The sequence below is a fragment of the Marmota flaviventris genome, chromosome 19 (genome assembly GCF_047511675.1).
Source record: "Marmota flaviventris isolate mMarFla1 chromosome 19, mMarFla1.hap1, whole genome shotgun sequence".
Classification (NCBI taxonomy): Eukaryota; Metazoa; Chordata; class Mammalia; order Rodentia; family Sciuridae; genus Marmota; species Marmota flaviventris.
The window spans coordinates 16,254,621-16,267,485 of record NC_092516.1 but is presented as its reverse complement, the minus strand read 5'-3'; the positions used below and the strand labels follow the sequence as shown (position 1 = coordinate 16,267,485).

At 47.1% G+C, this 12,865-nt stretch overlaps 1 protein-coding gene across 1 annotated transcript in view; it reads left to right on the top strand.

The window, feature by feature from the left end:
• The first annotated feature begins 1,866 nt into the window (after positions 1–1,866).
• Usp31 (ubiquitin specific peptidase 31) overlaps positions 1,867–12,865 on the top strand; it is a 72,640-nt gene continuing 61,641 nt past the window's right edge. The window contains exon 1 of the mRNA XM_027948634.3: positions 1,867–2,484. Within this exon, the coding sequence (XP_027804435.3) occupies positions 1,867–2,484 (618 nt within the window). The remainder of the gene's footprint in view (positions 2,485–12,865) is intronic.

Genomic DNA, 12,865 nt, shown 5'->3' with positions numbered 1-12,865 from the left:
GAGGGACCAAGACAGCCTGCAGTAGGGGTTGCAGCTTCCTGGAGGGGTTGATGCCTAAGGTGAGACTTTGAGGATGAGGAGAGTTTAGCTAAGTGAAGAATTTCAAGGAGAGATGTTTACAGCAGAGGGAACCCATTGCACAAAGGCTTGGAACAGCAAATGTGTGCAAACCTTGAAGGTCATTGTGTTTTCTTGTAGGATGAGTGATCAGACAGATTTCTTCCTGATGTCCTGATGAGCTGAAGGTGCACCGAGGGATGGATGTTTTGACTAAGGGGTGGGAATAGAGGTGGTTTGGGCCGCTGCAGAGAACCCCAGGGGTATTACTATGGAACCCTACTTATTGGGAAGAGGTCAAAGACAACAGCCACTTACTTTGAAATGGGCCTAAGATGACCTTCACGTTTTGAAAAGGCAAAGGGTTCTCCGATGATTTTTCTCTTCTTCAGTATCCAGGACTTAGCAAAGAGAATACACACAGAAGAGGTCACAGACCCGTGGCTTTGGGGCTAGAAAGCAGCTTAAATACATACTGTTCTTTCCCCCACCCCCGCACTAATTTTTTTTTCTTTTTAAATTGAACCAACATTTAAAAATAGGATTTCCGCCTTCTCTTTAAAAATCGGATGATCTGGCAACACAGTCATCATTCTTGCATGGAAACAACTGACTATAGAGTTGAGCGGACGCCACTCATTTAAAAGGAAAGATGTTGATTCGTAGTCTGTCCCCATCATTTCTTATATTCTCCCCAACATTGAGAGCCAACGCACTTTAATTAAATATTATAGGTCAACAGATGATTCTTCACTCCTTGCTGTGAGCTATCTGGTCACCGTGACAGTTGTGGTCTGTGACCCCTGGATTAGAAATCAAGTTTAGGGATTTGACTCAAACTTGGGTTTGAATGGGGGTAATCTCAAAGGCGCTGGATTGAAGATTAAAGATCTACATGCGTGGCATATGGAGGCCATCGTAAGTATTCACCAAGAGTGTAGCTTGCAGGCGGACAGGCAGAAACCATGTTAGTTTCATTCGCCGTCGCATCCCCACCATACAGTGCCTGGCAGGTGCTCAATAATCTGTTGACTGACTAACCGACCGAATGAATGAACGAATGAACGATGGGAGAGCTCAGCGAGGTTTGAAAGGTTGCTCTGAAAAGCAAAGTAATTCTGATAACACCGTTTCGCCGGGACCTCAAGGTTCAGCTTGGAAGAAAAGTCCACCGGAATGTGCCCTGCTCCGTGACGGCGTTCGGGTGGTGCGCAGGCAGCAGGGATCTGCAACGTCCCTCGGGAGTCAGGCAGGGCTGCCTTGCCCAGGACTGGACAGAGCCACGTCCACTAGCTCTTCCACGGTCTCGTCAGGGGCAGACGTGGAAATCAGGCTGTTCGGTTCCCTAGACCTCTACCATCTGATTAGCAACGACAGAGACCCGCCCGCGGAGGTCCCCCACCCAGCGCAAGTCTAGCCTTCTCCCCTACGCCTGGACCATGCCCACACTAGACATGGCTTCCCTCGGGCTTCACGCCGCAGGACCGCGCCCGGAGCCGCGAGTCCTAGAGTCCGGCTGGAGAGGCGCTCCGTTCCCACAGTCAACATGGCGGCCGGCGCGGCTTCAGTCCCGGGCGGGCGGCGCTGAGAGGCGGTCACGTGAGCGGCCCAGCTGGGCGGACCGCGCGCGCGCCCGCCCGCCCCGCCGGCCGCTGCTCGCTCGCTGGCTGGCTCGGCGGCGCTCTGAGGTGTGTGGGGCGTCGAGCCCCCGGGCCCGGTGAGGCGCGGCGCGGCGGGATGCGCCGGCGGCCGTGGCGGGGTCCCGGGCCGGGCGGGCGGGCGCGGTGATGAGCGTCGGCGGCCGCCGCCATGTCCAAGGTAACGGCGCCCGGGCCCGGGCCGCCGGTGGCGGCGGCGGGCGGGAAGGAGAAGCGCTCCTTCAGCAAGCGGCTGTTCCGGAGCGGCCGCGCGGGCGGCGGCGGCGCGGGGGGCCCCGGGCCGGCCGCGCCCTCCTCGCCCTCTTCGGCGCGTTCCGTGGGCAGCTTCATGAGCCGCGTCCTCAAGACGCTGTCCACGCTCTCGCACCTCAGCTCCGAGGGCGCCGCCCCGGACCGCGGCGGCCTCCGCAGCTGCTTCCCGCCCGGGCCGGCCGCCGCGCCCACGCCGCCGCCCTGCCCGCCGCCGCCCGCCTCGCCCGCGCCGCCCGCCTGCGCCGCCGAGCCGGTGCCGGGAGTGGCGGGGCTCCGCAACCACGGCAACACGTGCTTCATGAACGCCACGCTGCAGTGCCTCAGCAACACCGAGCTCTTCGCCGAGTACCTGGCGCTCGGCCAGTACCGGGCGGGGCGGCCGGAGCCCTCGCCTGACCCCGAGCAGCCCTCGGGACGCGGCGCGCAGGGCCAGGGCGAGGTCACCGAGCAGCTGGCGCACCTGGTGCGCGCCCTCTGGACCCTGGAGTACACCCCGCAGCACAGCCGCGACTTCAAGGTGAGCCGCGCGCCGCGCCGCGCCCGGGCCCCGGGAGCATCCGCCGCCCGAGTGTTCCCGGGGCTCCTCCGGCCGGCCCACTTCTGCACCGGGTGCTTAGGGCGGTCGGGGCGCGTGACCGTGACCCGCACCCCGATTGCAAGGGAGACTCTTTCGTGCGTTCATCCATCCATCCCATCATCGCTCCCTCCCACCCATCTGTTCATCTGTCCGGCCATCCATCATGGTGTATTGAGAGCCCACTGCGTGTGTGCCAGGTCCTGAGTTAGGCACTGGGGAGGGATTTTTTGCCCTGAGCAAAGCTTTTATGGAACTTGGGAGTTGATAATGGGTCAGGGAATGTTGAACTGGGTTCAAATCCTGGTTCTGCTACTTAGTAGTGGTATGACTCTCAGCAAGTAACTTGCCATGTCTGTGCCACTTATTATTTTTTTCCCCCCAATCTGGTTACCAATTTATAGCATACTAGTTGATGCGTTAGGTTGGACACTTGGAAATTACCCATTTTTGACTTACAGATTGATACTAAATAGTAGTCAATCTACCTATGTTAAGTGCTTCAGTTGTTTAGTACCATGCGTTTTTTAAAAAAGTTATTAAACACTTTAATAAGTTAAGAAGATAATATCAGATAGATAGTGTTTGAAGAAAGCATCACCTGGTGATGTGATTGATGAGCTGGCAGTCTACTTTAAATTGGGGGAGGTGGCTTTGGGTCCTCTTTGCTGTCTGCTGGTGTGGCTACTGGTATAGTGAGGGGGAGATTTAAGACCTCAGCCATGAGCTTGGCCCAGTTGGTGAAGGGCCATTTAGGCTGCATTATGGAATTAGGCTCTTATTTTAAGCAGAAGGGGAAGATGATTTGCAATTGTGTAAGGGACACTTTTAGGTGGGATGTTGTTGTGGTATTAAATAGAATGAAGTCATATTGTGAGGAAATCAGTTCCTTTTTGTTCTCTTTATATCCTGATCCTGTGGAGGCGAAAGTTGCAGCTTGATATTAGCCTGTTTGTAACATCTCTTCCAATCCCCCATGTCCACCCTTTAAAGATGGAACAACCTTCAAGAGGCTTTGGTAGGCAGCGGTAGTTAGATTTAATAAAGTCATGTTTTTATTGGGCTTATTTTTTCATTTGTCTTTTCTATTTATGGCAAGTGGTGCTGGTTTTCCATTGGTTCGATCAAGTTTCTTTCTAAAATACATTTATTAAGTAAATGATTTGATTACAATATAAAAATGGTGATCTGGCCGAGGAGTCTGCACTTGGGTAAGGTCCTGCTTTCTTGCTGAGAAGCAGTACTGCTGGTGTGCATCCCTTTCCTTTTAATACTTTTTACTTGTATTTTTTATGTTGCCCAGTAATGTTTTTCTCAAGAAAAAGTGGTTGCTGTTTGATCTTGAAAATTTGAATGGAAATACTTCAGTGAGCTAAGGGCTGGAAAAAAAGAGAGTTCTGTATGAGAGATCTCTAGAAGGTAGGAGAATGGCCACCAGCTGGCTATTGTAGTAGGTTCTTTGTGTTTCCTGCTCTTTGCTTAGAGCTGCCTGTAAACAGCCATAGCACTTGAAACTTTTCAAGGCCAGAGTGTGGTGTTAAGTTTGGTTTTCTGGTCTTTTTCAAAATGTGAAAGTCAGTTTCTACAGCATCTTAGCATATGAAGATTTTCATTGCCTTTTATAATACGGTGTTCGTTTTTTTTTTTTTTAATCCATGAAGCTGTGAGCAGAAGTGGGTTAATAAGTCTGCAAGTGCAGGGACTGATTGATGGCAACTTTGGCAAAGTTGGATGGATTCTTGGAGGTCATTTCCATTACTTTTTATGAGGTCATGTTCACTTTTTTATCCATTAAGCTATGAACAGAAATGGGTCAATAATTCTAAAAGTGCAGAGACTTCATAGTCATGCTTTGGCAAAGTAGAGCAGATTCTTAGAGGACCTGTATTTTTTAAAAAACGTCATCTTCTGAACCTTTACATTTTACTCGGCATTCATTTATTCACCTCCCATTTACTGAAGTTTTACTCCATCAGTTGGGAATGCATTCTGCACAAGGTAGAACAGTCCCCAGTGAGAGTGCCTTAGCAGTAGAAATGCTCAATTAGCTCATATGGGAGTTCTGGGGTGGATGGTTCTGAGGTGGTTCAATGGACCTGCACCATTTCTGTTTTCCCACCCTATTGTTCTTAGATATTATTGGCTTTTTAGTCTCATGCCTGTCCCTCATGGTTGCCTGATGATGGCAGCTGCAATACCCTACATTCTACCCAGGAAGGCAGGAAGTCATTGGGGTAATAGAAGTTGTTCCAGAAGCCCCTGCAGCAGGCTTCTGCTGCATCTCACTGACTATAACCATGACTCCACAGAGGCTGGAATGTGGGCATTTGAGTTTCCCTGCCTTCGTGGAGGAGATGAGTGGAGGAAGCGCTTGCCTCTTATGCATCCCATGAGAGAGCCTCACCTGATGTGTGCCAGGCACCATCTTTTGAGGAAGACACAGTACCTGTCTCTGAGGAGTGGATTCATGAACGCCACACTAAAGTGCCTCAGCAGCACTGAGCCCAGGGCTGGCAAATTCCCTGAGATAGCACTTCTTACACTTTAACTTGCACACAACTCACACTCGTAATTTACATGGGGATTTAGTAGAACTAGAGCGGGGCCTGGGAATCTGCATTTATTTCTAACCAGCCCTGGGGTGATGCGGATACTGATAGTGCGGCCCAAGGACCATACTTTGAATAGCAGGCTCAGAGGAAAAGTAAACAGTACAGAAAAGGTGACTGGAACAGTGTTCTGAAGGATGACTAGAAACTTGCTGGGCAGAGAAGTGGCGGGGCTGGCCTAGAAGAGTGTGTATTTTGGGGGGGAAACATGTTTAATGGCTGGTTGTATCATGGAGAGCCGTGGGGTGCAGAAAGCTCCCTCCATGTTATAAGGGGTTGTGAGTGGCTGTGTAGGCTGGTTTTGAGTTATCATTTGGAAGTTGAGAATCCAGAGCCGATTTTTTTTTTAATTAACATTTTATTTTTTAGTTTTCGGCGGACACAACATCTTTGTTGGTATGTGGTGCTGAGAATCGAACCCAGGCCGCATGCATGCCAGGCGAGCGCGTTACCGCTTGAGCCACATCCCCAGCCCTCCAGAGCCAATTTTTAATAAGAGAGCAATGTGATCGGATTTTTTTCCTCTCCTTCTCTGTCTTTCTCTCTTTTCCATTCAGTTAGGTAGACCTGGTGGCACTGTGGTGATTTGTGACTTTTATTTTTCCCCTCAAATCTTTTATTTTAGCCAAACTTGACGAGCATTATTTTGAGTATAAAGAACATGGAACCCCAAGGAGATGGGCATGAGGCTCCCTGTCCCCATCTCCCTTGCCTGCTTGTGGCAGATATTGATAAAGATTCTGATACTCTTGTTCAGCATCCTGAACTCAGCATCCTGCTCAGTTCTGGTGTCTAGGCAGCCACCACCAGTTGATTATTGTTGGCAGAGGAGATAAAACCAATTTGCCATTTTGAGGTAGTTTGCCTTGAGGTCCAGAAGAGCATTCACTGTCTTTGAATGTGCTTTAATCATCTGAAAATGTTCCTAAGTCCTAATGCTTCTCTCTGCAAGGTTTTCAAGTAGAATTCCTACTTGCTTTCTAACCACATTGATTTGGGCGTGAGGAGCTTGCCAGGTTAATGGTGTTTTGGTCTGAGCTGGGCTAGGTGGTGGTAAAGTTGGATTTTCATATCCCAGAATGAAACAAGTTGAGTGGCCCCACCTTGATATGCTTTAAGAAACTTCTGTAGCTGTCATTTATATCCTTTTCTCTCTCTCTCTCTCACTCACTCTTTTTTTTTTTTTTAAACAGGTGTTTTCTTCTGTTCTTAAAGCACTGATTTTCAGCCAGGGCACTTTTGCTTCCCTCCACACCTCTCCCTCCCTACCCCTGGGGACACTTGCCTGTCTTTGGAGACATACTTGGTTGTCACAGCTAGGGTGGAGATGCTGCTGGCATCTTGTGGGTAAATTCCAGGGATGTCACAGAACATTTCAGGGCAACCCCTCTGGTACAGAATTATCCAGCCCCAAATGTAAATAGTGCTGAGGTTGAGAAACTGTTGGAGGAATGTTTCCAGCCTCTTCCGCAGTTTTCCTTCCTTTTTCCCTCTCCATCCGGGGTTGTCTTGCTACTCTGGCCTTTGCCTGTGCATGTGTTTGCAGCAGCACGAAGGGAAAACTTGGATTTGACCCTATGTCAGTTGTTTTCTTGGTAAAACAGTGAAAGTAAACATATAGTGTTGAACCTCTATACTAGTCTGTGCCATTTTAAGGGGAAATCTACTTACTGCTCTCACTTTAATAGGGGCATGGGTGCTCCAGATTCTTGCAGATCCTCTTTGATTTCTAGTTCTCAGTGCCCTTTTGCAACAAGTAAAAAAAAAAACATGGCTAGGCATCTTTCAAGCAAGAAAGGTGAGTTTTATATCAGCAATTTTCAAAGCATGTTCTCAAAGAACAGCTAGGAACAGAGTGATCTACTGATAAAAGAACTATGGGGACTTCTTCCAAATTTGCAATAAACAAGAAGTAATTGATTAAAAGAATTTTTTTTTTTCCCCATATGTGTTCCCTTGCACCTTAATGCTTGGTTCTTATTAATCAGACTTTTGAAGCAGAAGTGCATAAATGAGTTAAGTCCAACAGCCTAGCAATCAAGATTACACTTGCTTAGTGTCACACCCTATTTTTCCATGGACTCATGCTGGGGAGCTCTGATGATATGCTGTAAACAAATGATGTTAAATTTCCTGGTTTGTGTAAAGCTTTTTTTTTTTAGTTGTAGATGGACACAATACCTTTGTTTTGTTTATTTATTTATTTATTTTTATGTGGTGCTGAGGATCAAACCCAGTGCCTGACACAACGTTAGGCGAGCGCTCTACCACTGAGCCCCAGCCCCAGCCCCAGCCCCTGTGTAAAGCTTTTTAGTATGCTTTTATATCAGTGTTTCCCCCAAAGCAGTCTGACTTCAGGGTGTCCCCTGAATTCATTTGAAATGTAGGGAAAAATGAAATTGTGTAGGTCACGTTTAGATTTGTGACAGAATGGACATCTCTTCCCGATCAGTTCCCTTGTCTGTCACATGTTGTCACTTGAGTTTTAGTAACGTTCCAGATCTCTGAAGGAGAAAGGAACGTGGTGGAATCCTGAGGTTGCAGACTTGGAAGCAGCCTTGGATGTGGTATGACTAGGCCCCGGCCTTTCCAGATGAGGGGACCAAGGCTCACCCCCAGACTTAGGTGGAGGAGCAGAATCAGAGTTCCAATCTCCACTCATTGCCCTGCTGAGGTTCACACTGAATCCTGGGCCTGGGGTGGCCTCATCAGTACAACCATTGAAAAGATAGCTCTCAACATAAAACTTCAGCAAGCAGAGTGGACGTGCCAAAACGTGTAGCATCTTCCCCCTCTGAGACTGTGGTTGTGAACTGTAGGAAAATAAGATCATCCCGCAGCTAGATTCAAATGTGTGCCATGGCTCCTCAAGCTCAGGTACTTTTAAGTCTTCTTAAAAACAGTGTAAATGCATATGTAAATGTATGGATCTCTCGCCAGTAAGGTTTGAGTTGATAAATGCACCTTAGTAAAGGGGAAATGTGAGCATTATAAGAAATATTCCAAGAGGACTACTTGGGGGATAGAAATACACGGGGCAACTATAGAGCTCCGTGTTTGCTGACGTTTTAGTTCATTCTCTGCTGCTGTGACAATTCCACAAACTGGGTAACTTAACACATTTTTATTTCTTAATAGTTCTGGAGGCTGGGAAGTCTGAAGTCCCACCTCTGGTGAGGGCCTTCTTGTTTCATTATCCATGTCAGAAGATGGAAGGACAGAGAGTGAGAGCGCTTGTCTTGTGAGAGAGGTAGAAGGAAGAGAGTAAGATCAGGGGGAGGCCAAACCCATACTTTTGTCCCTTGATAACTAACCCACTTGTGTGATGATGACATTCACCCTTCTACCAGGACAGAAGCCTTATGATCTAAGCACCTCCTAAAGGTCTCGACACCTGCATTGAAGATGAAATTTCTAGCACATGGAAACATATTCCCAGCACACGAGACACATTGAAGACATTGCAGCTAACTTAAGCCCTGTTAAATGCACAGTTATTGTGTTTAGGTGAGGGATGGGGATAAAGGATTAAGTGTGAAGATTTAGGACCAGATTCTTGCCCTCAGAATTTACCTTATTTTAAGGAAGCTATTTTTAAGTATACTGAGAGACAGTTCAGTGGGAGTTCAGAGAGGGGCAAGAAGCAGAAGATTCATTCATTCATCCTTTTCATTCATTATCAGCAATTAAGCGTCTACAGATTTGAGTTCCAGCTCCATGTTCTCTGAACACACGGTGCTAGTCACTGTGTGGTGTTAGTGGTAAACAAAAGGTATGGGGATGGTTAAAAGGTAAAAAGGTAAAAGGTGGCATGGCTCCTTCCCTTATGCACCTTGCCACGGAGGAGGCTGACGTTAACCAGTGAACACTGATAAATGTGAAATTAAAAATGATAAGAGCGGGGCTGGGGATGTGGCTCAAGCGGTAGCGTGCTTGCCTGGGCATGCGTGTGGCCTGGGTTCGATCCTCAGCACCACATACAAACAAAGATGTTGTGTCTGCCACCGAGAACTAAAGAATAAATATTAAAAAAAAAAGGTTAAAAAAAAAATAAGAGCGGGCTGAGGTTGTGGCTCAGAGGTAGAGCGCTCGCCTACCATGCATGAGGCACCGGGTTCGATCCTCAGCACCGCATAAAAATAAAATAAAAAAGATATTGTGTCCACCTATAACTAAAAAATAAATATAAAAAAAGGATAAGAGCTAAGAAGAAAAAGATAAGGTGTATGAGAAGGAATAATGCGTGTGACTGGGCAGGAGAAATAAAAGATGAGTGTGAAAAGTTCTATAGTTGGAAAGAACTGGGGGTGCTTTTAAAAGTCTGACAGCCTTGTTTGCAGCTCAGAGAGCCAGTAGAGGGGACAGAGGTGGGAAGGAGGCAGGCATCAGGACAGGTCATATGGCACCTGGAGGCTGACCTGGGGGGTTTAGGTTTTATTCTAAGAGCAAAGGGGTGGCTGTTGCTGGTTTTAGACAGAGCTCTGGCATGATCTCATTAAAATGCAAAGTGGACATTCTGGGTGCTGAACAGGTGTGTAGAATGGGAGCAAGGAGGCAGTCTGTCACCAGTGAGGCATTGTGACCTTCCAGGTAGAAGCGGTGGTGGGTGGAGATGGAGAAGTAGACAGTTGATATGTGTCTGCCGTAGCCTCTTTTTTTGTGTGTGGGGGCGGGGTTTACTGAGGATTGAGCCCAGGGGCCCTGGACCACTGAGCCACACCCCCAGCCCTATTTTGTATTTTATTTAGAGACAGGGTCTCACTGAGTTGCTTAGTGCCTCATTTTTGCTGAGGCTGGCTTTGAACTCATGATCCTCCTGCCTCAGCCCCCAGATCTCCCGCTCCGGCTCCGCTCCGGCTGCGGCAGCCTCTTGACAGGATTTGCTGAGTCTTGATTTGGGGGAGGGCACAGAGGCAGTGGGGGATTCAAGAATAACTCCCAGCTGCATGTTCTGAGCAGCTCAGAGATTGCTGGTGCTGGATACTCATTTGAGGAGAAACAGGTTTTTTTTTTTTTTTTGGTGGTGATGGGGAACCAGCAGATCAGATTTGGATGTATTAAATAGGACATACTGGAATGTCCAGAGGCAGTTGGAAATAAGGGAATCTAGAGCTCAGATTGGTTCTGGTGGAGAATCAATCAGCCTGTAGATGGTATTGAAAGCCATGAGCTGGAGACTTAGAAAGTGGTTTGAGGATAAATAAGGCGTGGATAGTAGGAAAAGAGAGAACATTCCAGGTTCTGGTGAAAAATTCTGAGGAGAGGTAGAGAGGTGGCATAGCCTAGGAACAGGAAGCCTGGAATTGAACAGGGAGTTGGCACTGTGGGTGCCAAAAGCCCTGTCCTTTACCCACTGGGAAAGTGGTATTCCTCAAAAAAGGTCTCCAGATGTTGCTAAGTGTTCCCAGGGGGTCAGAATTGCCCCTGCTTGGGAACTGCTGTTATGGAGAAAAGGGGAAATAAATGAAGGTGACTGGGGAGAGGTGGGGGCAAATTATGGCTGGCTTTGAAAGTCTGACACAACAGTTTAGTCTTGAAGCTGCAATTAGTAGTGATTCAAATTGTGCTTCCTGAGAGTGTAGAGAGGGATTTGGTGAAACCGAGGTTTTAGGAGAATGGGTCTGACTGTGAGCCAAACTGTAAAAGCAGGAGAGGTGTGAAGTGAGGAAAAGGAGGAGAGGTGGGCGCAGGAGATGTTTCGAGGACATTGTGACATTGAGAGAACTCCAGAGGTGGAGTGGTAAAGGGAACACCAAGGTTTCAGGCCTGGGCGGAGGGGAACTAAATGGGGACATGCGGTAGAAACTGAGCAGTTGGAAAGGGAAGTGGTGTGTGGGGTGCCAGGGGAAGAGAAGACCGTCCTTTGAATTTGGATATCTGGGCTGGGGTCTTGGGACCCCCCACACAGCGCCAAAGGGTAGTCTTTTTTTTTTTTTTAAAGAGACGAGAGACAGAGAGAGAGAGAATTTTTAATATTTATTTTTTTAGTTTTTGGCGGACACAACATCTTTGTTTGTATGTGGTGCTGAGGATCGAACCCGGGCTGCATGCATGCCAGGCGAGCGCGCCACCGCTTGAGCCACATCCCCAGCCCCAAAGGGTAGTCTTAATAGTTGGAAATAGGGCGTTATTTCAGACCTGGATTCAGTATAGACAGGTGATAATTCCAGTGCCTAGTGGCCAGAGGCTGAAGGCCAGGCCCTTGGGGGAAACTAAACTGAGAGGAGGAGAGAGAGGAACTGTTGAAGGGGGAGACCGAGGTAGGAGGGAAAGGCAGAAGGCAGAGTCGGGAGACCTGGATCACCTCACAGTGTGACTACATGCTTTTAGGCCTGAATACTGTGTGGAGCTGCAGAAATGTCAGTTTATACCTTTAAGAATCAAAATTCATGTTGGTGTCATAGCCAAGAAATCATTGCCAAATCCAGCTAAATCCAATGTCATGAAGTTTTCCCTGTCTTAAGAATTTTATAGTTTAGTTTCTTATGTTTAGGCTTTCAGGTCTTTTTTTTTTTAGGTAGAGCTGGGGATCAAACCCAGGACTTGGTGTATGCTGGCAAGTGTTCTACTATTGAGCTATATTCCCAGCCTCCTTTTGATCCATTTCGAATAAATTTTTGTAGGTAGTATAATGATCCAACCTAATCCTTTTGCCTGTGGCTATGAGGTTTTTCCCAAGACCTTGGATAAAAAGTCTTTCCTATCTTTATACAATGATCTTGGCACCCTTGTTGAAAATCAGTTGATTATGTGAGGCTTCACTTCTGAGCTCCGTGTTCTATTCTGTTAGTCTGTATGTCTGTCTTAATGCCAGCACTGCCCTGTTTTGATTACCAAAGTTATTTGTGTAGTAAGTTTTGATATCAGGTATGACTCCTCCAACTTTTTCTTTTTTCAAGATCATTTTGGCTTAAGAATCTCTTGAGATTCTACAGGAATTTAATGATGGATTTTCTAAGAAAACGCTGTTAGGATTTTGATGGGAATTGCATTCAGTCTTAGATTTCTTTGGGTCGTAGGTCGTAGTGTCATCTTAACACTATTAAGTCTTCCAGCCCAGGAACAGGGGGTGTCTCTCAATTTATGTCTTTAATTTCTTTCAGCTCTGTTTTGTAGTTTTCTGTGTATTGTTGTCCCCCCCAACTTCTTGATTAAATTTATTTCTAAGTAATTCATTCTTGTTGATGCTATGTAAATGAATAGGTGTGTGTGTGTGTGTGTGTGTGTGTGTGTTGCGCGCGCTAGATGTGAGCATGCTTAAGCAGACTCTCTAACACTGAGCTACACCTTCAGCCCTATAAATGGAATTGTTAATTTTCTTTTTGGATTGTTCATTGCTAGTGTATAAATGAAAGTGATTTTGCATGTTGATTCTGTACCCTCAGCTTTGTTAAATTCATTTATTAGCTCTAACAGAATTTTCTGGAATCTTTGGGGTTTTCTGTGTACAGAATCATGTCATTTTTAAACAGAAATAATCTTAACATTTTTCTTTCCAGTTTTCATGCTTTTTGTTCCCTTTTCTTGCCTGATTGCTTTGGCTAGAACTTTCAGTGTTATGTGAATTAGAAGAGGCAAAGTGGGCATCCTGGAGGACAGGCCTTCTGCCTTTCCCCATAGTGTTTGGTGTTGGCTGAGGATTTCTGCATATGGGCTTTATCATGTTGAGGAAGTTTCCATCTGTTCCTAGTTTGTTGAATGTGTGTGGGGTGTGT